We start from the raw sequence: 23,076 nt of genomic DNA, 5'->3' as shown, positions 1-23,076 counted from the left end.
ACAATGAAAGTAGTGGTTATTAATTGCAATAGTTCTAAACAGGCAATTGCAGCTGGAGTACACCAGCACTCTGCCTTGAAACCTATATTGTTCACAATAGTTATAAATAATTCCGATGAAGCTGCTAAAAGTGAAATGTCTAGTTTGCAGGCTCTTTATCAGTGAAAGCAACAAGTTCAGCAAAAAATTGAAAAAGCTCTATAGAGACTTAGTAACAGGATAGATGAATCACAAATGGTAATTAAAGTTGGAAATATGAGCTAATACATCTATATTAGTAATAAAATATCAAATATGAATGGGAAATGAATATTTAAACAAATTAAGTCAAAAAATGAGCTGCTTTTAGTAAATTTGCTGAACTAAAAGTATAGACATTGAATACGACAACTGTTGCAAAGCCAAATAAAATACTGAGAATGTCGATTTAGATCAGAGAATATAAATACAAGTAAGCTTTATTCACACTTCATGGGCTGAGTTGCCCTCCCCCCCCACCGTTAGGGGGGAAGTTGAATGGCGGGCGCGCACAGGCGAGCTTCCGATCGGCGCCCCAATTGGGGGTGCGGTGCCATTTTACTTGGGCGGGCTAATTAAGGCTCACCCAGTGTGATGTCTGCACAGAAGTGCTATGCGCTTTCTGTGCGGGAGGGGGACGATTCCTAAAATCGAGAGTGCGCTCTTTTGCGCATGTGCACGAAAGAGCGCATTCATCTCCCTGAGGCTAAGTGCAGCCTCAGGGACGTTGGCTGTAAATGTCAAAAAGATAAAAATAGAAAAATAAAATTTCCCTAACATGTCTCCTCACAATGTCACATGAGTTGGGACACGTCCATAATTTTGACAAAAACTTTATTAAAATGTTTTAAAAGCCAATTTTCCAATTTGCGCTGGGGCTCCTGGCCTGCCCGCCAACCTTAAGGTTGGATGGGCAGGTCCACTAATTACTCAATAGCCTCTATCAATGGCCTCAATTGGCCATTGATAGGTCGGCGGGTGCGCAGCTGATTTCGCTGTGTCCCTGTCTCCCTGAAAATTTAAATGGGGTGCGGTGATGCTGGGAGTTCCCCCCGAAGTCACTGTGCGTCATTTTACGCGTTGGCGAGCAGGCCCCGCCCCCGCTCGCTGACGCGTAAAATCCTGCCCCATAAGTTATTAGTGAAATCGCACATGGAGTTATGTGAGCAGATGTGGTCAACATTCTTTAAATGACATAAACATGGAAAAGGTTCATGAAAGAGCAACAGAAGGAATTAGGCAACAAACTTAATCCCACGGCCTTAATTTTGCACACGTTGTGCGCATGCGATTGGCGGGCCCAAAAACGGCCGCAAATATCAAAACAACGCAACTTCATGGTGGCTGGCCAATTAAAGGCCGGCCAGCGTGAACCATGCGCCTACATTGGGGAAGGGCTGCCGGCAGGGCGGGAGCATGGCGGGTGCCAACAGGGGCTCGGGGGCTTAAAACACTTGAGGCTGCACCTTGAAGGCCGCAAGGAGTTCCAGAGGAGGCACAGCGAGCTGTCCAAATCTAAGCTGAAGGTATGGCATAAGCTCCTCCTTGACATGCCAGGTGGGAGGGCAATGCAGGTGGGCATTCTGACCCCACTTCTCGACCGAGCGCCTGTGCACTCTTGTGGAGGCAGTAAGTACCAGGCGGGACATCCTGATGTCGTGGGATGGCAAGAGGAGACTGCCCCACCAAACGAAGAAGGCCTGGGTGGAGCTGGCAGACCAGGGCAGCGGGCATGGCGTCGTGTGCTGCACCTAGAGTCAGTGCTGAAAAAGGTTTCACGATCTTCTGCGCTTGGGAAGGGTGAGTACCAATTTGGCTTGGTATTGTGTGGAGAAGTCTTGAAGGGCGGCCATCCTTTGTGGCGCTCAGGGGTGTAAGATTCAGAGTAACAGAAGGCTGGGAGATCAGACCTGTAGACCTGGGTGTATTTAATAGTCAGGTGTGCAAATATGATGGGCACTTCAACCTGCTGCCCGGAGGCAGGGTGAGGGGGAGGAAGCAAGCCTGGTATGGTGTAGCTGGTAGAGGGCAGACTAATGAATGGACCTTTGTCCTTACAGGAGAAGAAAGGCCACAATGCCGCTGAGCCCACAAGAATGGGTGGTGGGGTGATCAATATTGCTCACCCTGAGCAAATCTGTGACGGACGCCATGGAGCTTGAGTGCGAGCGCACACCAAGGTCATCAGGTCACAGAGAGGCAGGCATCTAGGAGAAAGATAGGAGTCCAGTGGGTAGATGCGGGACAGACACGGACTGCAAACAATGTAGGGCTCTCTCATCTCAAAAGATAACTTCTAATCAAGAGCCCCCAGTGATCCAGCAATGAAGATGGCACCATGATGCTGCTATCCATAGTCTCACCAGGCCACCTAGCATGCACATACAATATGTGCTGATTGATACCACTGATATATTGTCTTCCTCTATCCTCCAGAGGCACCCAGTGGAGGAGCCACACACAGATCCACCTGTGTCACACGATCTCTTGCGACCAGGCACCAGCTCAGATATAAGTACGTCGATGGTCTCAAGTTCATCGGCTTAGATGGTTGTGCACTGTGGGGAGGTCAGGGCACATTACATAAGGAGCCGGCAGAGGCAGAGTGTGCCCAGGGCACCAACTGTTGGAGGACAGCTGGAGACCAGGGCGATACTGAGTCTGAGGGAAATGATCAACCTCTGGAGGAGTCAATCAGGCTACAGATGCTGGATGTCCAGCAGGATGCATGGGAAGATCTTGCAAAGATCCCTGGGAGTTTGCGTCCCATGGTCTCTGTTATGGAGGAGTCGTTGAGGAGCTTGAGCACTGCGTTGATCCTGTGCACCGGGTACACAGCCTCCTCCATGAGGGTGGCGGCTCCAGGAACAGAGTCAAGGGTTCCTGGGGTTGCGTTCGGATCTGCAAGCTCTCACACCGGCAGTGACCTCAGGATGCCATTGTGAGTGTGTGAGATGGATGAGGCACCTAGTCTCTCTGCTAGGTGCCCATCCATCAATGGTGAGCAGGGAGGTCCAGACATGCCTCACGCAGGCGGACGAGCTGCCTGTATTCTCAGTGGGCTTCTCTCAAGATGCTCTGGAATGAGGGCAGCAGGTCCTCCGCAACGCCCCCCCCCCCCCCGCCAGTGATTGTGGCATCTTGAAAGGCCGCAATGATTAAAGAGTGCCCAGCCATGTCACAGGTCACACCCTCCCAGATCGAGCCTACCCAGGCCCCGCCGGCCAGAGGATGACTACCATGGTCACCGGGGCCGACAGGGTAGCATAGTCAGAAATCTGCCTCCAATGCCGCTGCGAGTGAGTGGGGGGGTGGGGGTTGGCATCAAGACGTAGCACTCACAAGCGTAGGTTTAAAGCACCATGAGCACAAGATGGGGTTCTCACAGGCAACGTCCTTTCATTTCATCAGTGCTTTGTATTGTTTTTGTTTGACAGTAGCAACAAAACTATGTAATGTTCCTTTTTTGCAACTCTGGGAAAGATATAAATCTAGATTTTGTTTCAATGCCCTGAGTGTCCTTCATGTTTTCCATAGGCGCTGGCCTCATCACTGCCTTATGATAGACGGCAGGGACAGCAAACATTATCACAGCGGTTGTGAGGCGACATTGGGGTCATGGGGTTTCCTCCTCAGAAATGTGTGTGAAGGAGGCAGCGCCCTCGCCATGACAGCGAAGCCAAGCCTTGGCAGCCTAGCTGAGGGTGCATTGAATCAAGGCCTCCCTGGTGTCCCTGCCTCCCTGAAGATTCCTCCAGTCTGCCTCCACGTCCTCACCGTGTGCCTGCCTGGGCTGCTCATCAGATCCATCAGTTGAGTCTTCCTCTAAGGCCTGTGGAGCTGTGTCACTAACCTCATCCTCCAGTGGGTTCCCCCCCCCATGCCAGTGCCTGATTGTGCAAAGTGCAGCAGACAATGGCGACAGGCGACACGTGTTCCGAAGGATATTGCAGGGCACCCCCTGATCGGCCCAGGCAGTGGAACCTCATCTTCAGCAGACAACAGACCTCTCGGCCACTGCCCTTGTAGAGGCGTGACTCCTATTGTATCTCTCTTCCGCCTCTGCCCTTGGGTGCCAGAGTAGCACCACCTTTTCAAGGGATAGCCTCTGTCACCCAGCATCCGACCATCCAGCCGAGCTGGTGCCACAAACAGCCTTGGCCCCTGGGAGTGTCGCAGGGTGTATGCATCATGGTAGCTGCCAGGGTACCTTGCACAGGCTTGCAGAATCTGGGTCTTATGATCACATACCATTCGCACTTTTTTGGAGTGGTGACCCTTTCTATTCACAAGGGCACCCGGCTAACCTGCTGCCGCTTTGAAGGCCACATGAGTGCAGTCTATGGCACGCTGTATGCAGGGGGAACCCAGCAATAGCTGCGAAGCCTCTGGCTCATTCAGCCTGGCTGGCCTGGTCCATCCGGTAATGAATGAGTGTGAGGACCCATCTGAACAGAGCATCAGTGACGAGCCTGACACAACTGTGAACAGTTGATTGGGACACCCTACACAGATTCCCCACTGACCCCTGGAAAGATCCAGATGCATAAAAATTGAGGGCTACTGGCACCTTCAGAGCCACCGGCATAGGGCGCCACCCATACAGTTGGAGGCGATCTCCGGCCCAATCACATGGCATATTGATGTCATGGTGTCCATGGAGAGGTGGAGCCTCCTGCGGCACTGGACCTCAGACATGTTGAGGTAGCTGGATCACTGCCTGTACACTCTGGCAGTGGGATAGTGGCGCCTTTTGTGGTCCCTTCCGCCTTGCTCTCCCTGCTGGTCCTGCACCCACAGTGCCACGCCTCCCCTCCCACAGGTCTGTCCCTGCGATGCTGCCTGCGGACACTTGGCCTCCTCTCCCTTCCGCCCCCCTCTTCCTCCTCAGAGGAGGTCCCCCCAGTGGAGAACATAATCCCCATCTTCTGAAATGCAGGTGGCACTGCCCCGTGCACTGAAGGCTGCACTGGGCAGAAATGTTCCAAGGGAGATTACAAAACAAAAGAGCCCTCAAAGCAATGCTAACAAAGCAAATACTTCAGAAGAGACCACAGGAAAAGGTATGAAATCTCAGCAAACAAGTAGCAGCAAACTCTCAACAAGAATAAAATACCTGGAAAAACTCAGCAGGTCTGGCAGCATCTGCGGAGAGGAACACAGTTAATGTTTCGAGTCCATATGACTCTTCAACAGAACTAAGGAAAAATAGAAAAGAGGTGAAATATAAGCTGGTTTAAGGGGGGGGGGGGGGGGAGGGGTGGGACAAGTAGAGCTGGATAGAGGGCCAGTGATAGGTGGAGATAGCCAACAGATATCATAGACAAAAGGACAGAGGTGTTGAAGGTGGTGATAATATCTAAGGAATGTGCTAATTAAGGGTAGAAAGCAGGACAAGCAAGGTACAGATAGCCCTAGTGGGGGTGGGGTGGGGTGAAGGGAAGGGATTGAAATAGGCTAAAAGGTAGAGATAAAACAATGGATGGAAATACATTTAAAAATAATGGAAATAGGTGGGAAAAGAAAAATCTATACAAATTATTGGAAAAAAGGGGGATCGGAAAGGGGGTGGAGATGGAGGAGAGAGTTCATGATCTAAAATTGTTGAACTCAATATTCAGTCCGGAAGGCTATAAAATGCCTAGTCGGAAGATAAGGTGCTGTTCCTCCAGTTTGCGTTGAGCTTCACTGGAACAATGCAGCAGGCCAGGGATGGACACGTGGGCATGAGAGCAGGGTGGAGTGTTGAAATGGCAAGCGACAGGGAGGTCTGGGTCATGCTTGCGGACAGACCGAAGGTGTTCCGTAAAGGGGTCACCCAGTCTGCGTTTGGTCTCTCCAATGTAAACTCTCACCTGAACCCCTCACAGCTCACGCAGCCAATGCTCTGCTCCCCTTTTATCCTGCCCTTGGATGAGAAAAGTGAAAAAACGAGTTGGCTGCCCACCCATGTTGCCCATGCGATGAGCGCCAAATCGCACGGGCAATGTAAAATTGACTTCAATTGCACTTTTAATTGCCTTAAGTGGCTGATTAATTGTTGGCGGGCCGCTTCCAAGCCCCATACTTGCCCGCTGACTGAAATATCATGCGAGATTTAACATTCTACTTTTGAGATTTAACACTATTCCGGGTCAGGCATGTGCCTGCTGCTAATGCGTAAAATTCTAGCCCACGTTTCTGATCACTAATTCATGAAGAAAGTTAAGTATATTCATATTTATAAAAAAGGGTGTTTGAAAAAATGAAGATAAATTGAATCTAGAGTGATACTTTGTGAAAAATCAGAATAGGCAAACCAGGGAACATGATTGCAAACTGAACAAGAGTAAAAATTAACAAAAGAAAATGATCTCTATCATTTCGGAATCTTTCACTTATTGAAATGATTGCTGCTTAAAAGTCCACAGGATTTATTATTGCAGCTTTAAAGTGAGAGCTGAATCAATTTTTGATTCAGCAAAAAAAAGTTGTGGAATACTGGGTTGGAATATGGAAGTTATTAAAAGTGGTCATTGTGGGTCCTTGAAGCAGCAGACTGGATAGGCTGAATAGTTTTTTTCAGCTCCTCTGTTCTTCATTCTTACAACAATAACCAACGTGTAGATGACCTTAACGCACTAGTTCTATTGAGGGCCTCGACAGCATTGCAAATTGTAGGAGATGAACCCTCATTTCATCTCCTAAGGGGAGAATTTTCCTCCTGTCGGGCGGGCTGGTTGGGAGCGGGCGCGGAGCCGATCGTCACCCGCGATCGGCTGCACGCCGCCATTTTATGTGGGCAGGACAATTAAGGCCTGTCCACCGTGACGCACGCCCGATTGCGCTCACGGAGCTGCCTCAGGGAGATTAAGTTTAGATTGAAAGTTTTTAATAAAGACAGATAAAAATTATTTAGACATGTCCCCTCATGTCACATGAGCTGGGACATGTTTATGAATTTTGGGAAAAATGTTTATTTAATTATTAAACCCTTCATGAAACCTCATCCTGCCTGTGGATGAGGTTTCATGAAAAACGCAAAGGCCACTTGGGCTCTTCGCCTGCCCGCCAACCTTAAGGTTGGACAGGCAGCCCTGTTAATTATGTAAATATGTTTTTAAATGGCCTTAACAGGCCTTTGATAGTTCGGCCGGCCCGCGCCCGCTGAACGGAAGATCGGAATGATGCGCGATGATGTCCGAACGCACACCAGTTGCCAGGAATAGCCAGTTTCCATGTGGATAGCCAAGTGTATTCAAGGACAATTGTGAGAACATGTTAACTAGCACTGAGTGCAGTCTTTTACTTTCTCCTTAAGTTGTAAGATGTGTTATTTATTTTACGCACCTAGTAAAGATAAAAGTTTGAGTTGATTTTCTGGCCCTGAATTTAATGCTACCTAATGAGCTGCTCAACATTCAACTAATTTAGATGTATCCATTAATCTTCATTTGTTTCTTATATGTGTGTTGACAACCCTATCACCTAGCTTCATTTACTGAGCATTTCATTAATGAAGCCAACAGCTCTGGATAAGCTTAGCAAATTTCAGGTATCAGTTCTGGTTAAAACATTCAGCAATTAAATTAACTCTGTACCTTCTATTAAATTAAAACTCATTCTCCTCACGTTATATATCAAATTATTTTGTTTTACCTAGATCGCTGACGTTGTCTGTGACACGCTGTGATACAATTCAGTAAAGTTGATCCCCATAAATATGCTGATTGGCCTTCACACAGTTCAAAATGAGCTGGATACAATTTATCATGAGAAAAAAAATTGCTACACTTCGTCAGTATATTTGTCCAATGTATCCACATCCAAGACAGTTCCCTATCATGAGTATAAACAGAATTACTCCCAAATCATCACAGATTTTCTGATTAAATACAAGACCAGCAAGAGAAAACATCTGAACACAATTTTGAATGTGATGTGTGGGTGATCTACATAGCATCTGAAAAGGCAAAAAGGAATTCTTAAAGTTTCAGACATAGTTTGAAACTCAAAACCATTGTATCAAAAATAATGTATCTTGCTACTGACCAAATGTTGTCAATCAAAAGAACCATGCAATAATCTCTTTACCAACCAACAGAGCAATGCTGTAAGGTGTTTGAACAGAACATGTTTATTTCTGATTGTATTAAAATTAAAGGAACTGTTCGTTATAAGAAAAGGTATGAGCTATAACAATAATGTTAACTTTTACATTTGATACTTACATAAATAGTGCAATCCCTGTATTGGCCAATGCAAATGATAAGCCTAAGAGCCCAGTGCCAATGATGGCATTGCTCAGGTTAAACACAGACATATAAGTGGAGGTTGATCCAGGATACTAAAAAAAAATAAAAAATAAAAAAATTAACGTGACTTAATCAGACTAACAGGTTTAACAAGCCTCCAACAGATGAACTGACACAATGATATCCCAAGTGATCATCGAATTTTAAACATTTGTATTTTACATGATGTAACCAAATTGTCAAAGTGGTGTTATAATTCAGGTGCATATTGGTTCTAACAGCCTTGCTAAACTTTGATTTGTATTAAGGATTTATCTACTTTCTGTGCCCTGATACATAATTTATAGAAGACATGCAATAACCCCAACTTTTGTTTTATTCATTAGTATGTTACTTAAAGACATAGAAAAGAATTCAGAAAACAAAATAAGCACAATGGGAACGGTTTTGGTGTGCATGTTATAAAATAGCTAGCAATTGCAATGTGTATTGTTTTTGTATGAAATTGGATTGTTAGGTATCTTACAATTAGAAGTTTTACTGAACACAATGGAGGTTATTTACAAGCGCTACTGGCAGGATGTTTCAGCTGACAGCAGCACACATCCAAAATTCAGGTCTTCATGGTCCATAATTTCATGATCATTAATAGAAATGAGCAGAACCTCATGAACTGTGCACTCCCGATCATTATCTCCCCCTCCTCCTCGATCATGTACAGAACCTTCTCCTCCCCTGATCACGCAGTCTCCCCTTCCCCGATCATGCACAGTGTCTCCCCATAATAGTTGATCGTCTCACCATACTAGTCAATCATGTACAGAGCCTCCTCCACCCACCGCACCCCCCCCACCCCCCCGATCACATACAAAGTCTTCCCCTCCCCCAGTCAGATACAGAGTCTCCCCCTCCACCCCAATCAGGTCCAGAGTCTCTCAAAACGTCCTCCCACCTTCCTCCATCGAATATTTCCAGATTCCCCCCTCTCTCTCTGTTCACAGCCTTGCCCCTCACTAACAGCTGGGGATGTTCCAACATGGTCCCCCACTGTGGCATCCTACGCCTTGCCACTGACTAGGCTGACCATCTGACTGGATGCCGAGTGGGATTCTGCATTATTTTATTTAAATGATATCCTACATTAAGATAGGCAGTGCTTCCTCATCCCCAACCTTGCTGGCTTCATTGTCTGTTGTTGGGCTACCCTGCACATTAAAATGCAGGCCATAAAATCACCCGCTGGATTTCTTTCTGAGTCATTCATCCAGGCCTTTGGCTTACTAGTACAGTAACATAACCACTACACAACCACTCCTTTACTGAACATCTATATCAAAGTTGCCAAACTTTGCTGCCTCTTCTTTTGAAGGTTGCAAATACATTCCGGTAGCTTCACAAAACCACTGGCTACTTACATGCTCCCCATTTTCCTTCCTTCCTTTATCACTGCTTCCATGGCACGCTGTACTTTCAAAATCATTGCCACCACATTTGCTGGAAGACAATAATAACAATATCACTTAAATCTATGTTTATAAATGTACTGGATTTAACCTTTGCTCTGTATCATATTCTCATTTTAAACATCCCTAATTATTGATTGAGCTGCATTTTAGATTCCCCTAAACAATTGCAAATAACATAATAAAACAATGAACTTGGGAAAATCCTTTAATTTTTTAGAAGCGAATTGGCAATTCTAATATAACATACACTAAATCATACCCCTAATGTTAAATGCCATTATTTTAATGTCTGACAAGAAAGCATATCTGCAAAAAAAGTAATTTGCATTCTCCATAATGTTGTATATTTTCCATTTTGTGATACTAACTTTCCTGAGAGTCCAGAGCTGCACTATTTTCGATAACTGATTCTTTTCTTCCAAGAAAGTTAATTTGATACCTGTAATGAATGTCCAAAATCTTATTATACAAATTATAAATGGAACAAGTGCCAACGATCCTAATATTAAGTGAATGTTTTTGTAATAATGTTGCATATAAGTGATTTTTTTTTTACTGCATACCTTTTCATTCCAACCCCTGTGAAGTCTTTGAGTTCAGAGCCTCCAGACTTGATACCAGCTCCAGATTCCAAATTATCCATTCCAACTCCCGGTACAGCTTTTGGAAATTTGCAGATAGTGGAGGTCTTTACAAAAATTGTTCAGCCTGGTCTCGAAGTAACTTTAACCTGTTTGGACCAAAACGTTTACCCATTAAAAGCAGAAATGGTACATTTAAAAGGGAGGAACTGCGTTACTGCTTGCTTAGCCACAGTCAGATCAAACTTCTCCAAAAAGTGTTTTGATCCATGCAATTGATGTGAATAACAAATCTATATAGAGTTTCAGGTAGTAAATGTGATGCATAAAACATCTAAAGAATCCCAAATTTAACATTCTACTAAATCATTCTGGTCTCACTGAATGCGCAGAGCAGATTCTTTGCAGCAGAACACCATTTTGGAGAGAGAGAGCTGGGGAAGAGATGGCAACATGTTACACTGTGTAAACTTCCAGGTTGTTAGCCCTACATTCTGTATTTTTATTGAAAGACATTATTAGCCTTGTAAGAACTGCAAAGGATTCACCAAAAATACTGAGCATTGAGAAGAATGATCTGCAGAAACTGCATCAAAATCAATCCGTTTGTTGTTTATTTTTAATGAGGGCAAAACCAATTTCAGTAAAACTTAATAGTCAGGATTTAATCACTTGAAAGCAGAAATTGAACTGGACCAGCCACATAAATACTGTGGATAGGCTACATGAGCAGATCAGAGGCTGGGTATTCTCTGGTGAATTACTCGCCTCCTGTGTCCCCATCTACAAGGCACAAGTCAGGGGTGCAATGGAAAACTCTCCTGCCTGGATGAGTGCAGCTCCAACAACATTCAAGAAGCTTAACATCTCCCAAGACAGAGCAGCCCACTTGATTGAAACCCCATTCGCCACCTTAAAAGTTCACTATCTCCACCATCATGTCTACAGTGTGTACTATCTACAAGATGCATTGTAGCAACTCGGCAAAGCTTTCTTGACAGCACCTCCCAAACCTGCAGCAGATGCTTGGAACACCATCACTTCCAACTTCCCCTTCGATTCGTACATCATCCTGACTTGGAAATACTTTAGCACTCCTTCATTGTCACTGGATCAAAATCTTGGAACTCATTACTTAATACATTATTGGAGTATCTTCATCACACAGACTGCAGTGGTTCAAAACGTGGCTCACCACCTTCTCAAGGAAAATTAAGGGTGTTAAATAAATGCTGGCATTGCATTCAACACCCACATCCTGTTGATGAATAAAAAGATAAGCACTTGTATTCTACTAGTATTCACATATAAAAGTTCAATAGAAAAAGGAATAGATCTAGAGGGCTGGTGAATAGCAAATGTAATTCTTATCTTCAAAATGGGAAATAGAACTAAGAAAGTTATAGACCAATTAACTAACTTAATGTCAGTGTTAGGAAAGATGCTAGAAAAAAAAACACTAGACAACAAAACATCTCAAGATGGAGAACGTGAAAAATTGCATGGGTTTCTAAAAAGAAAGGTTATGTTTAACCAACCATAACAAATTCTTTGAAGAAACAACAGAAAGAGCGGACAATGTCAAGGGCTGGGAATTTCCGGGTCCTGTTGGGGTGGGACCTGCCGCAAGGGATGTGGCGGGCCAGCAAAATTCCATTGATTTTCAATGGGACCGCAAGATCTCGACACCGGGCGGGATTGGAAAATCCCAGCCAAGGTGTGGTACACATGGCTTTTCAGGAGGCCTTTGATAAGGAGCCACAAAATAAACTGATGACAAAGACCAGGGGCCAGGTGACAGAATGGCATCAGATATAGCAGATGGCTATGAAACAGAAAACAGAGGAATAGAACACAAAAACAAGGAGGTAAAGTTAGATTAATGTGGAACTATGGCTATAGAATCACACTTGGCCTACTTTGTGCAGGGCTGGATTTCGTACATGTGCTTTGGCACAGAGCACTATAGACAAATGCAAGTTCTCTTATACACGATGGATATCAACGGGCTTGAACTACTGCAATATCACCCGGATACCATCTATATTTACATGGGCCATTTATATTTGCACAGTTACTTTCTTTGTTTGTGCTATGACAAATTTTAAATTTGGAGACAGAAACACGGGACAATTCTCTTCATAACACACTCCATTTACGCAATGAAAGACGTATTGCATAATGCTTTTCATCCTGTGCTCATCAGGACAAATGCAAGAGAATTGTTTGTATCCTTCATGGCCTTTTTGACTCATGTTGCTACTTTTAGTGCTTTATGAATCAGTATTCCTAGATCTCTTGGCTCCTGTACCACATTTAATTTCTTCCCTTCCAAGGAACAAGTGGCCTCTTTATTCCTCCTGCCAAAATGTGTGGCATTAATAGCTACACTAACTATTTAAATAATCAGTTGAGCTCATAACGTGGCTCATTTATGCTTACCAGAAGCAACATATATTCATATGGAGGGACCCGAACTCTGCAAACAAAAAGAATACTTCAAGCCTTGCATCTTTTTTTGAATTGTCCTGAAGCATGAGGAGCCTATAGCCCCCTGTTGCATTCTCCATGGGAAAGCCTCAGCCAATCAGAGCCGACTTGCCAACCAATCAGCACTCCCTTTTCTCAGATGGTATAAATTGTGGTGAGCGTTTGAAATTTGGCATTCTTGTGTTTGTCCTGATGAATGCAAGGTGTAAATCTTCGGCAACATGTCTCTCTTTTTAACAATATTCATACTCCAGCTTATTAAGATTTAAATATGAATACAAATGGACAGTTCTCTTACATAGGTCAGGCCTGCACTAACACAGTTCAAAATGTTTTTCTGTTTGCAGCTTTAGTAGATCACAACTGCTACCATGGTTCATTGATTGTATACAGAAAATTCTGGCCTCTAAACCATGAAACATCAACGAATATTGCAGCTACACACAATTTCTCAGCTATGTATAGCATATGGAGTGTGGAAGATAACACACACTTCACTGTAGACTATAAAACATTGGCATGGCAACCCGTACATCCACAGCCAAAGCAAAGCGTTGCCATGGTGCAAGTATCCCATTCTATCCCTTCACTTGAGTGTCAACTGATTATATTTAGCTTGCTATTTCGATTTATGTATCTCAATTGAAGTGTTACTGTGCATCAGATGTGCATCAGATGTTCACCTGTAATAAATCTGTAACAATGACACTTATTTTAGTCCATTGCATATTTCAATTTTCCTTACCAAAACAAACAATAATTTAATGTTAAATTCTAAGAAAAGATTAATCAGATTTGCTGTTCAGTATTGTTATCACCAATAAACATAAACATTGTGAAGCTCGGGGAAGAAGAAGTTTAGACCCAAAGCTATATGTGGGACTTCAGATGGAAGGAGGGCTGATGTAAGCAAAATTAAAATTAAAATTAAACTGGAAATGAGGAGCGAATTTGTAGAGATGTCAGCACTGCAGTATGAACAAAGGTGCTGGAAATGTACTCTGTTTAGTGATGTCTCAGAATAATTAAAAATTTTGCATTCAAACTGTGTCAATGGTACTATATCTCTTAAAGATGTAATGCCACAACAGTATTACATCCACATGGAATAATAAATGGCCAGCTCAAATAAGCAATATATGCTACAACAAAAACAAAAATTGCCGGAAATACTCAGCAGGTCTGACAGCATCTGTTGTCTCTTCATCAGAAGACTCTTCTGTCTGACTCTTCATCAGATCTATATCTTTGAAGCAATATGTGCTGTCAGCCACGTTCATTGACTCAAGTATTCCACTGCCTCAAGACCAAGCAACCAAAGGACAATTCCATGCATTAGACAGTCAGTGCCACAATTCTATCCAATCAAATTACCAATTTGGTTTAGCAATCCAGAATCAGTAACGGTCTCAAGATCATTGATTTACTGCAATTACTTCCTTCCAAACAAAAGCTGCCCCCTGCAGAAGTCTGCAGAGTCTGTCAGGGGCCCAAGGGCTTGTTTTGGAAATGGCACGCCGATATTGGGCGGTGGGATTTTCAGTCGCTATGAGCAAATGTGTAATAGACACAACATAGGAGTTTTCATCTACACCCTGCTGATGACCCATGTCACATGAAACCAGTTGCTGGAGAAGTGAGGAATTATTGCTCTTGATGCCAAGTTCAATGCGTGAGAAAGTCAGAGGACTGCATGACGAGAATCATCGTTTTCACCCTACTGTAGAACTACGATATCCAGGCTGTACAGTGACAATCCACATCGATAACAAAGGGGTAGAAAATTTACAAATAACAATGACTTCAGTGCAGCAGAGAAAAGATACAAAAAGCAATATGATTACATTCTTTTCAGCATTTTATACAATTTAAAGCAGTAACTAAATACTCTGAGTTAACAGGAGTTTGATCATTGTTGTTGCTCTGTATATTCCCTCATGGTGAAATAATGCAGCTCGATAATTTGGGTGTTGTTTTTGACCATATGTTTGCTCATTAGTCTTGAATAGCTCGAGGTAGCACACATTGGAAAGACTTGAGCATCCAGTCCAGATCGCAAGTGGTATTATTACAGTATTATTATACCACTGGACTTGTTAGATATTGAACCTGTGAACCCCTTCCCCCGCAATGCAAGACACTCATAGGATAGACTTTTCAGACTGGAGGATTGTAGACAGTGGTGTTCCCTATTTTAGCAGAAGGGATTGGGAGAGGCGGTATATACTTAATGGTAAAGTTCTAAAGAGTGTGAAGGGACAGAGGGATCTGTGGTGGGGGATAGGGAGGGGGGTGGTTCCTGTGCACAGATCTTTGAAGGTGCCCTGGCATGTTGAAGGAGTTGTTAGCCAAGAATATGGGATCTGGCCTTCATAAATAGAGGTTCTGGGCTAGATTTTCATGGAGTCGGGGAGATTAGGTGGAACGGTGAAAATGGCAGCCAGGGGTTCAATTCCAGGTTTCCCAATCCCATTCCTGGGGTTTCTAACTTTTAGCAAGTTGTTTAAGCGTGCGGGTCGATTCGGGCTGTGAACCTGGACCCTGCACTCCCGAACTGGCTGGTTCCATTGCGGGGATAGGCATGTCCTAGTCTTCTGCAATTCTTATGGGGCAACATTTTCCCCCTGTTGGGGGGGATGTGCGGGAGTGGGCGGGCGGGTGGGTTCCCGATCGGTGCCCCGGCTTGGGGGCGCACCGCCATTTTACATGGGTGAGCCAATTAAGGCCCGCTCAGCATGATGTCTGCCAGGAAGCACTATGCACTCCCTGTGCGGGTGGGGAGGACGGGGGGGGGGGGGGCGGGGGGGTACCCTCAGCCAGGAGTGTGCTCTTTCGCGCATGCGCAAGAGCACACAGATCTCCCTGAGGCAAAGTGCTACCTCAGGGAGATCGGCTCAGAATTGAAACAGTAAATAAAGATCAGATAAAAATTTCGCTGCCATGTCCCCTCATGTGACAGTGTCACATGAGTTGGGACATGTCCATAACTTTTATTTTAACATATTCTGGAATTTTTAAATCCCTCATGAAACTTCATCCCGCCCGTGGATGAGGTTTCATGCTTTTTCTGAAGCCCGCCAAAGCTCCCAGCCTGCCCGCCAACCTTAAGGTTGGACGGACAGGTCCATCAATTATGTCAATTACTTTTTTAATGGCCTTAATAGGCCATTGACAGGTCGACAGGTGTGCAGCCGACTCGACAGCGTGCCTGCCGACCTGAAAATGTGAATGATGCGAGGCGATGTCGGGACACACGCCTGTCAGCCCGCGTCGTTTTACGCGTTGGCGAGCAGGCCCCGCCCCCACTTGCCAGCCAGAAGATACAGCCCATGAAGTCAGGCTAGGTTTTCTAAGAGTTGTGGTTCATGGCAACTCAGAGGTGTTATGAGCCATAGTCTGGATGATGGGACCTTCTGAAAGGTAAGTTCAAAAGTCCTACCATGCCACCATGTCAAGCTGTGACTGCACCCTCGCCCCTCCATGGCCCTTCATACCCCCATGCCAAGCTATGACCCCACCTGCCCTCATGGCCTCATACTCCCCATGCCAAGCTATGACTGCCTACCCACCCCCTTGGTTCCTCATAACCCCTTGCCAAGCAATGCCACTTCCATGCCCATCCATCCACTATACACTCTGTCTTCATTGTCGTCTTGGCTAACAACTCTCTCAATATGCCAGGATACCTTCAAAGATCTGTACAGTGTGTTAAGAATGCTTTATAATAGTCCTTTATTCATAAAAATTGCTTTTACTACAGCCCAATAAAAGTGTCAATCATCCAGGTCCTTTAAAGTATCAATAGCAGAAACTGTTTGCAGCTTATTTAGCATTCTTGGCTGAGAGCCTAGACACCCATTAGAGTGCTCAAACAGCTGCAAACCAGAGAAAACATTGCTTGATTGACAGCTCTGGCTCTCTTAGTTCCTCTGTCACTTGCACAAATTTTATTTAAACAAGATAAAGAGGTTTCAAGTACTTGCAGTTTCTTTTATTGATGCTTTAAAGTGTCTGGTTGATTGACACTTTTATTGGGCTGTAGCAAAAGCATTTTTATGAATGAATGAATGTTTTTTTAAAGCTTTTCCTGCACATATCCTATTGTCACTATAGCGTTCATTGGTTCTATACAGTGCGTACAGTGGGTCAATGGGCATGGAAGTGCCATAATTTTACATAGGGGTATCAGGAATGTTATGACACAGCAGATAATGTGTGCCAGGTGGATCAAATCCACGAGGGAAACTTGATCGCACTAACACAGTGGTTTTGCAATTTGTATTTATTTCGAGATGCGTGCATTGAATTCAGAAGTAATAAGTCCACCGAAACTTTGGAAATTAAAAAAAAATGTAAATTAAAATACTTATCAAGAAAAGATTTCAAGCATGCACAAAGGTCTGCAAATTATTACTATAACTCCTAAAATCCCTAATTAACCTGGCTCCCAGTTCCCCCCACTTCAAGGCAAGGTCCAAAAATAGATCTTAGATATTAAACAGATCCAGCAAATTAACACAATCCTCTGGACAGTGGAATTGAAAATAGCTCTCTCCAGCTTCGGTTTCTGTAGATAGCAGGTTTATGCACAAATACTGGAGGCTTCACACACTTCTGTTAGATCTTATAATGCTTTCCCCTGACAAATAGCCTCATTCTCCTTTGTATATGTTTCACCATTTTTAATATGTAAATTCCAATGTTTCCATATGTCTTTGGAACTTTTACCTTTCCTATAATATAGGCACAGGCTTAACACAATGATACTCCATTATGACACTTGATTCTTTTCTGTCCCTATCTCCACAATCTATCAACTGTTATCTTTGCACTTTCACTTTAAATAGTGCAATTGAAATTGACCCAAGTGATCTGTCATCATGCTCACTCATGCTAATTGGTCAGGACCCAGAAGTCAGATGCATATGCAGTGACTGGGTTAATAAGCCACTGACAAATGCACTGTACTTCTGGGCTCCCCATGTGTTGCTGGATGCCACCCCTATCCTACCCCACATCCCATCCCCCTGCATCCCACCCACTCCCAGTGCATCACTAAGTTAAAATTCCTCCCTTAGAGCATGCAGAAAGTTTCTACAGATTCACAGTTGCTTGTAAATCTCCAGGGAAGGTTCAGGTTGTCAAAAACCAATCAGAAAATTGCTGGCTTGTTTTTCTATACTAAACTGTGCATTATAACAGTACATGATGAACTGAAGTGTGCTGGTAGCAAGCTAGATGCAAGACTTTTGTACGTATTGGTATAGCCAAAACTTACATTTGATAATGAATAAATGTATTTTATTAAGTCAAATTGATATAGGGAGTGACAAGGCACTGGAGGTGTTGGCAGGCTTAAAAGTAGACAAATCTCCAGGTCCGGATGATTTGTGTCCCAGACTGCTGAGGGAGGCAAGGGAGGAGATCGCAGGGGCTCTGACCCAAATTTTTAATTCCTCTCTGGCCACGGGGGAGGTGTCAGAGGACCGGAGAACAGCTAATGTGGTGCTGCTATTTAAGAAGGGTTATAGAGATAAGCCAGGGAACTACAGACTAGTGAGTCTCACGTCAGTTGTAGGGAAACTATTTGAGAAAATTCTGAAAGAGAGAATCTATCTCCACTTGGAGAGGCAAGGTTTGATCAGGGATAGTCAGCATGGCTTTGTCAGAGGGAGGTCATGCCTAACAAATTTGATTGAATTTTTTGAGGAGGTGACCAGGTGTGTAGATGAGGGTAGCGTAGTTGATGTAGTTTATATGGATTTCAGCAAAGCCTTTGACAAGGTCCCACATGGGAGACTTATAAAGAAGGCAAAGGCATATGGGATACAGGGTAATGTGATAAGGTGGATCCAAAATTGGCTTAGTTGTAGGAGACAGAGGGTGATGACAGAAGGATGCTTTAGTGACTGGAAGCCCGTGTCCAGTGGCGTACCACAGGGATCTGTGCTGGGTCCCCTATTATTAGTCATATATATAAACAACATAGATGACTATGTGGGGGGCAGGATTAGTAAGTTTGCGGATGACACAAAGATTGGCCGGGTGGTTAACAGTGAGGTAGAGTGCCTTGGGCGACAGGAAGATATAGACGGGATGGTCCAATGGGCAGATAAGTGGCAGATGGAATTTAACCCTGAAAAGTGTGAGGTGATACACTTTGGAAGGAGTAATTTGACAAGGAAGTATTCAATGAACGGCATGACACTAGGAAGTTCTGAGGAACAAAGGGACCTTGACGTGTGTGTCCATAGATCTCTGAAGGCGGAGGGGCATGTTAGTGGGGTGGTGAAAAAGGCATATGGGACACTTGCCTTTATCAATCGAGGCATAGATTACAAAAGTAGGAAGGTCATGTTGGAGTTGTTTAGAACCTTAGTGGCCACAGCTGGAGTACTGTGTGCAGTTCTGGTCGCCACATTACAGGAAGGATGTGATTGCATTGGAGGGGGTGCAGAGGAGATTCACCAGGATGTTGCCTGGGATGAAACATTTAAGTTATGAAGAGAGGTTGGACAGACTTGGGTTGTTTTTGTTGGAGCAGAGAAGACTGAGGGGCGACCTGATCGAGGTGTACAAGATTATGAGGGGCATGGACAGGGTGGATAGGGAGCAGCTGTTCCCTTTAGTTGAAGGGTCAGTCACGAGGGGACACAAGCTCAAGGTGAGGGGCAGGAGGTTTAGGGGGGATGTGAGGAAAAGTTTTTTTACCCAGAGGGTGTTGATGGTCTGGAATGTGCTGCCTGGGAGGGTGGTGGAGGCGGGTTGCCTCACATCCTTTAAAAAGTACCTGGATGAGCACTTGGCATGTCATAACATTCAAGGCTATGGGCCAAGTGCTGGTAAATGGGATTAGTTAGGTCAGGTGTTTCTCATGTGTCGGTGCAGACTCGATGGGCCAAAGGGCCCCTTCTGCACTGTGGGATTCTGTAATTGTGGAGAGCTGTTTTGTCTTGTGGCCTAAGGAAGTTTTCATTAAAACCGTAATGCTTACTGTATGAGTAATTTTTTCTGTGTGGGCAGTAAGGAGTTATGTTTTGAAGAGCGAGCTTATAGTGGGAAATAACGTGGAGAGCTGCTTCACTGTTAAGCATAAAAAGCTCAGTTTACAGGACGGATGGAGGCTATTCAACATATCGTATCTCTTTTTATAGCCTCTGCTTCACAATGTTTATCTCTCCTCCCCTTAAGAATTTCAATGGCCTCTGTCTCTACTTCCTGTGCCAACCCCTTCATCACGCTGTACTATTTTCTGCTAAGCTTATACTCAGTGATCATTTCAAATGCCTCTCCAACCAAAGAAAATGATCCTTCCCTGTTCGCCTCATAAAAGGCAACCATACTTTAAAATAGTTTTGTCGAATCGTCTTCTACCTTCCTCTGCTCTAGTGAAAATAGTTCCAGTACCTCAAGGGTCTAATGGAGTACAAAGAAACAAGTTGCAGTTACACAGCCCAATCCCAGCTCCAACTGTACTTCTAACATAAGCATTTCTTTAAGAGTGGTTTGTTTCAGTGTCTTATTCTGAAGTAGTTCCACCTGCTACAATCTCATTTGTATTCAAGAGCTTCTATATATATATATATATAAAAATACATATGAACAGATATAAACCAACACATATTCTAAAACTTGAATTTTGTAACACATACGGAGATAATATGAGGTCCACAGCTACTCATGTATGGACTTTGAATGCCAGACAAAACACTTAAGCTGCAGCTGTCCTTTAGCCAGAGATGAACGGCGGGATTTTCCGCGCCCGCCCGCTGCCACAATCTTCTGGTCCCGCCGCAAGTCAATGGGCTTCTGGGTGGGGCACCACCTCGCCCACGGCAGGTCCCATGGTGATGGGGCTGGAAAATCACAGCCGAAGAATTACATTCATGCACCTGCCTTACCGTAAAGCATACTGAAGGTGCTAAATTAGATCTTAAACAAGGTTTAATTTCCTGACAATGAAAAGCAAACAAAAAAAAGAAATCCAGCTGGCGAAGCATACAGAATGTAGAGATCATACAGCTTGGAAGGAGGTTATTCAGCCCATCATGCCTGTACCAGCTCTTTGGAAGAGCTATCCAATTAGTCCCACTTGGCTGATTTTTTCCGTAGCCCTGCAATTTTTTTTTACCTTCAAGTATTTATCCAATTCACTTTTGAAAGTAATTATTGACTCTGCTTCCACCACCCTTTCATGCAGCGCATTCCAGATGCCACCTCTTGGGTAAAAAGAATATTCCCTCCCAATACTCCTGGTTGTTTTTCCATTCATCCTTAATTTGTATCCTCTGATTGCCAACATTTCTGCCACTGGAAACAACTTTTCCTTATTTACTCTATCAAAACTGTTCATGGCTAAGAACGTGGCTATGAAATCTACACTTCAAACTTGCCTGCTCTAAGGGAAACAGCCCCAGCTTCTCCAATCCATCCATATAACTGAAGTCCCTCATCCCTAGAACCATTCTAGCAAATCTCTGCGGAGCAGAGAGGAGTGCAGCGGGGACTATTGCATCTTTTAAAGGATGAGAGGGTAAGTATTTGATGCAGAGAAGGATACAGGCAATGGAAAGGGAGCAAATTAGTTTTGGATAGATGAATCTATCACAATAGTGAAAGCTCTTAATGTACAGACTCTGTTGAATTGTTTCAGCCGCAAAGTTAATTCTTCATGCGGTATAAACTGTCGCTCTGTTGACAAAAAGATCAAGAGAGCTTAACGTTTAAAACAATACATGACAAAGTGGAATTGCCGGATAAATAAAATACGTAATGGACAACTGCGAACATCTTACTATTTATTTCCATTGGTGACGATCACTGAGAATTGAGGGTCCACCCATTCCGGAGTTCCCACTGAAAATCCTTCTGCTTTTGGGTCGTGATATTCAAAATCTAAGCTGCCATATATATCTATTCAAATTGTTTGTAAGTATTATTAAACTTTAATGGTAAAATGATGATACCGCAGTTTCTGAACCGCAGATGGCTCCAACATCCTGCCTTTAAAACCATTTTTTAAGGTTTAAAAAATGTGAGTTCTTACACATTCACTGCACTATTAACTAAATACATTAATAAAAATACACATGAAGATAATATATGATATAAAATGAAGTTTTGGAGTTGTCTACATATTTTTTCTAGAATGCTACAATTTTCTCTCGAAAACCGAATTCTAGTTTCCCCAGTTGAAGCAATGATTAAACTCTCATAGTCTATCAGTGCACCGTGCCCTGATCTTCACTGAGATCCAATTTTATAAAGGCAAGATTCCCTGTCAAATAAGAAATGTAATAAAGGCAGAGTTTATACGATCAAACATCACAGCCCGAAAGAACACTCATAGCGTCAAAGCAAGTTTTAAAGACTTTATTTTACCTTTTATTTTTAGGCTGGATAAACCACCTCTGCACTTTCTTCAGATCACTTTTTTGATGGATAACAATAGTTGGTGAAATATTTGGTGGTGTGGATCTGGCTGGATCAAACTCCACTGACTGATGTATCTTTGAATGTTAATATTGGCGGGAGGATTTGCCCTGCGCAATCGGTAGAGGGTACACAATAGCGCTCAGCAGCTCTTCAATATAAGCCTCAGTTCCCCCTGCATGTTCCACTACATGTTGCTGCCTCAGCAAATCTCGCGACAACATATAAGCCACAGTGTCACATGTACGACAAATACCGACCCACATTTAATTATTAATAAAAAATGCAGCCTTTGGGCTTCCAGGCCACATCCCAACAATTTTCCAGGGAACTAAATCACCACAAACTACTTAGCAGGTCAATCAGCATCTCTGGGCGCTCACCTGAATCTGTTTACAGATGGGGAGTGAGCTGTTGAGTCTGTCCTTGGTTCAGGTCCAGCGTCTGCAGTTTTCTTTTGCCTTTAGCTTTTGCAGGACATATGGGGTGTTGCGAGGGGGTTGGGATGGGGGGATGATTTTCCAGAAATAATGCTCTGGATGCTCTCCACCATTTCCCCATCTTGTGGCTTTTCCATAAAACGATCGGGAGTACTCATTAGAATGAGGGAAACAAGACCTCTGGTGTGTTTCCTGCCATTTATCCAGTTCAAACACTGGATGCAGAAGTTCTTAGGCTTCGGTGACCAATTTTTTGGTTTGGCAAAGAGAATCTAAAAGATGAAGTTGGAGAAGGGCCCCCGTAATCACCTACAGTCAAATGGAAAGAAATTATGAGGATGAGGGAATAATGAAGTTTGTTTCAGCAATCTGCATGGAAAGATGATGCCTTTCGTGTGCGCATTCATGGACTCCA

General features: G+C 43.9%; 1 protein-coding gene across 1 annotated transcript in view; it reads right to left on the bottom strand.

Annotated features, from left to right (window-relative positions):
• Window positions 1-22,391, bottom strand: part of LOC144696497 (sodium-coupled neutral amino acid symporter 1-like) — a 48,378-nt gene extending 25,987 nt beyond the window's left edge. The window contains exons 1-4 of the mRNA XM_078567850.1: window positions 22,171-22,391; window positions 10,282-10,448; window positions 9,668-9,746; window positions 8,229-8,344 (exon numbers count right to left, since the gene is read on the bottom strand). Of these exons, the coding sequence (XP_078423976.1) occupies window positions 8,229-8,344; window positions 9,668-9,746; window positions 10,282-10,361 (275 nt within the window). The 5' untranslated portion in view covers window positions 10,362-10,448; window positions 22,171-22,391. The remainder of the gene's footprint in view (window positions 1-8,228; window positions 8,345-9,667; window positions 9,747-10,281; window positions 10,449-22,170) is intronic.
• Between the last annotated feature and the right edge of the window lie 685 nt (window positions 22,392-23,076).

This window comes from Cetorhinus maximus, chromosome 22 (genome assembly GCF_964194155.1).
Source record: "Cetorhinus maximus chromosome 22, sCetMax3.hap1.1, whole genome shotgun sequence".
NCBI classification, from domain to species: Eukaryota; Metazoa; Chordata; class Chondrichthyes; order Lamniformes; family Cetorhinidae; genus Cetorhinus; species Cetorhinus maximus.
The sequence above is the reverse complement of the archived record's forward strand: the minus strand, read 5'-3'. Positions and strand labels throughout refer to the sequence as shown.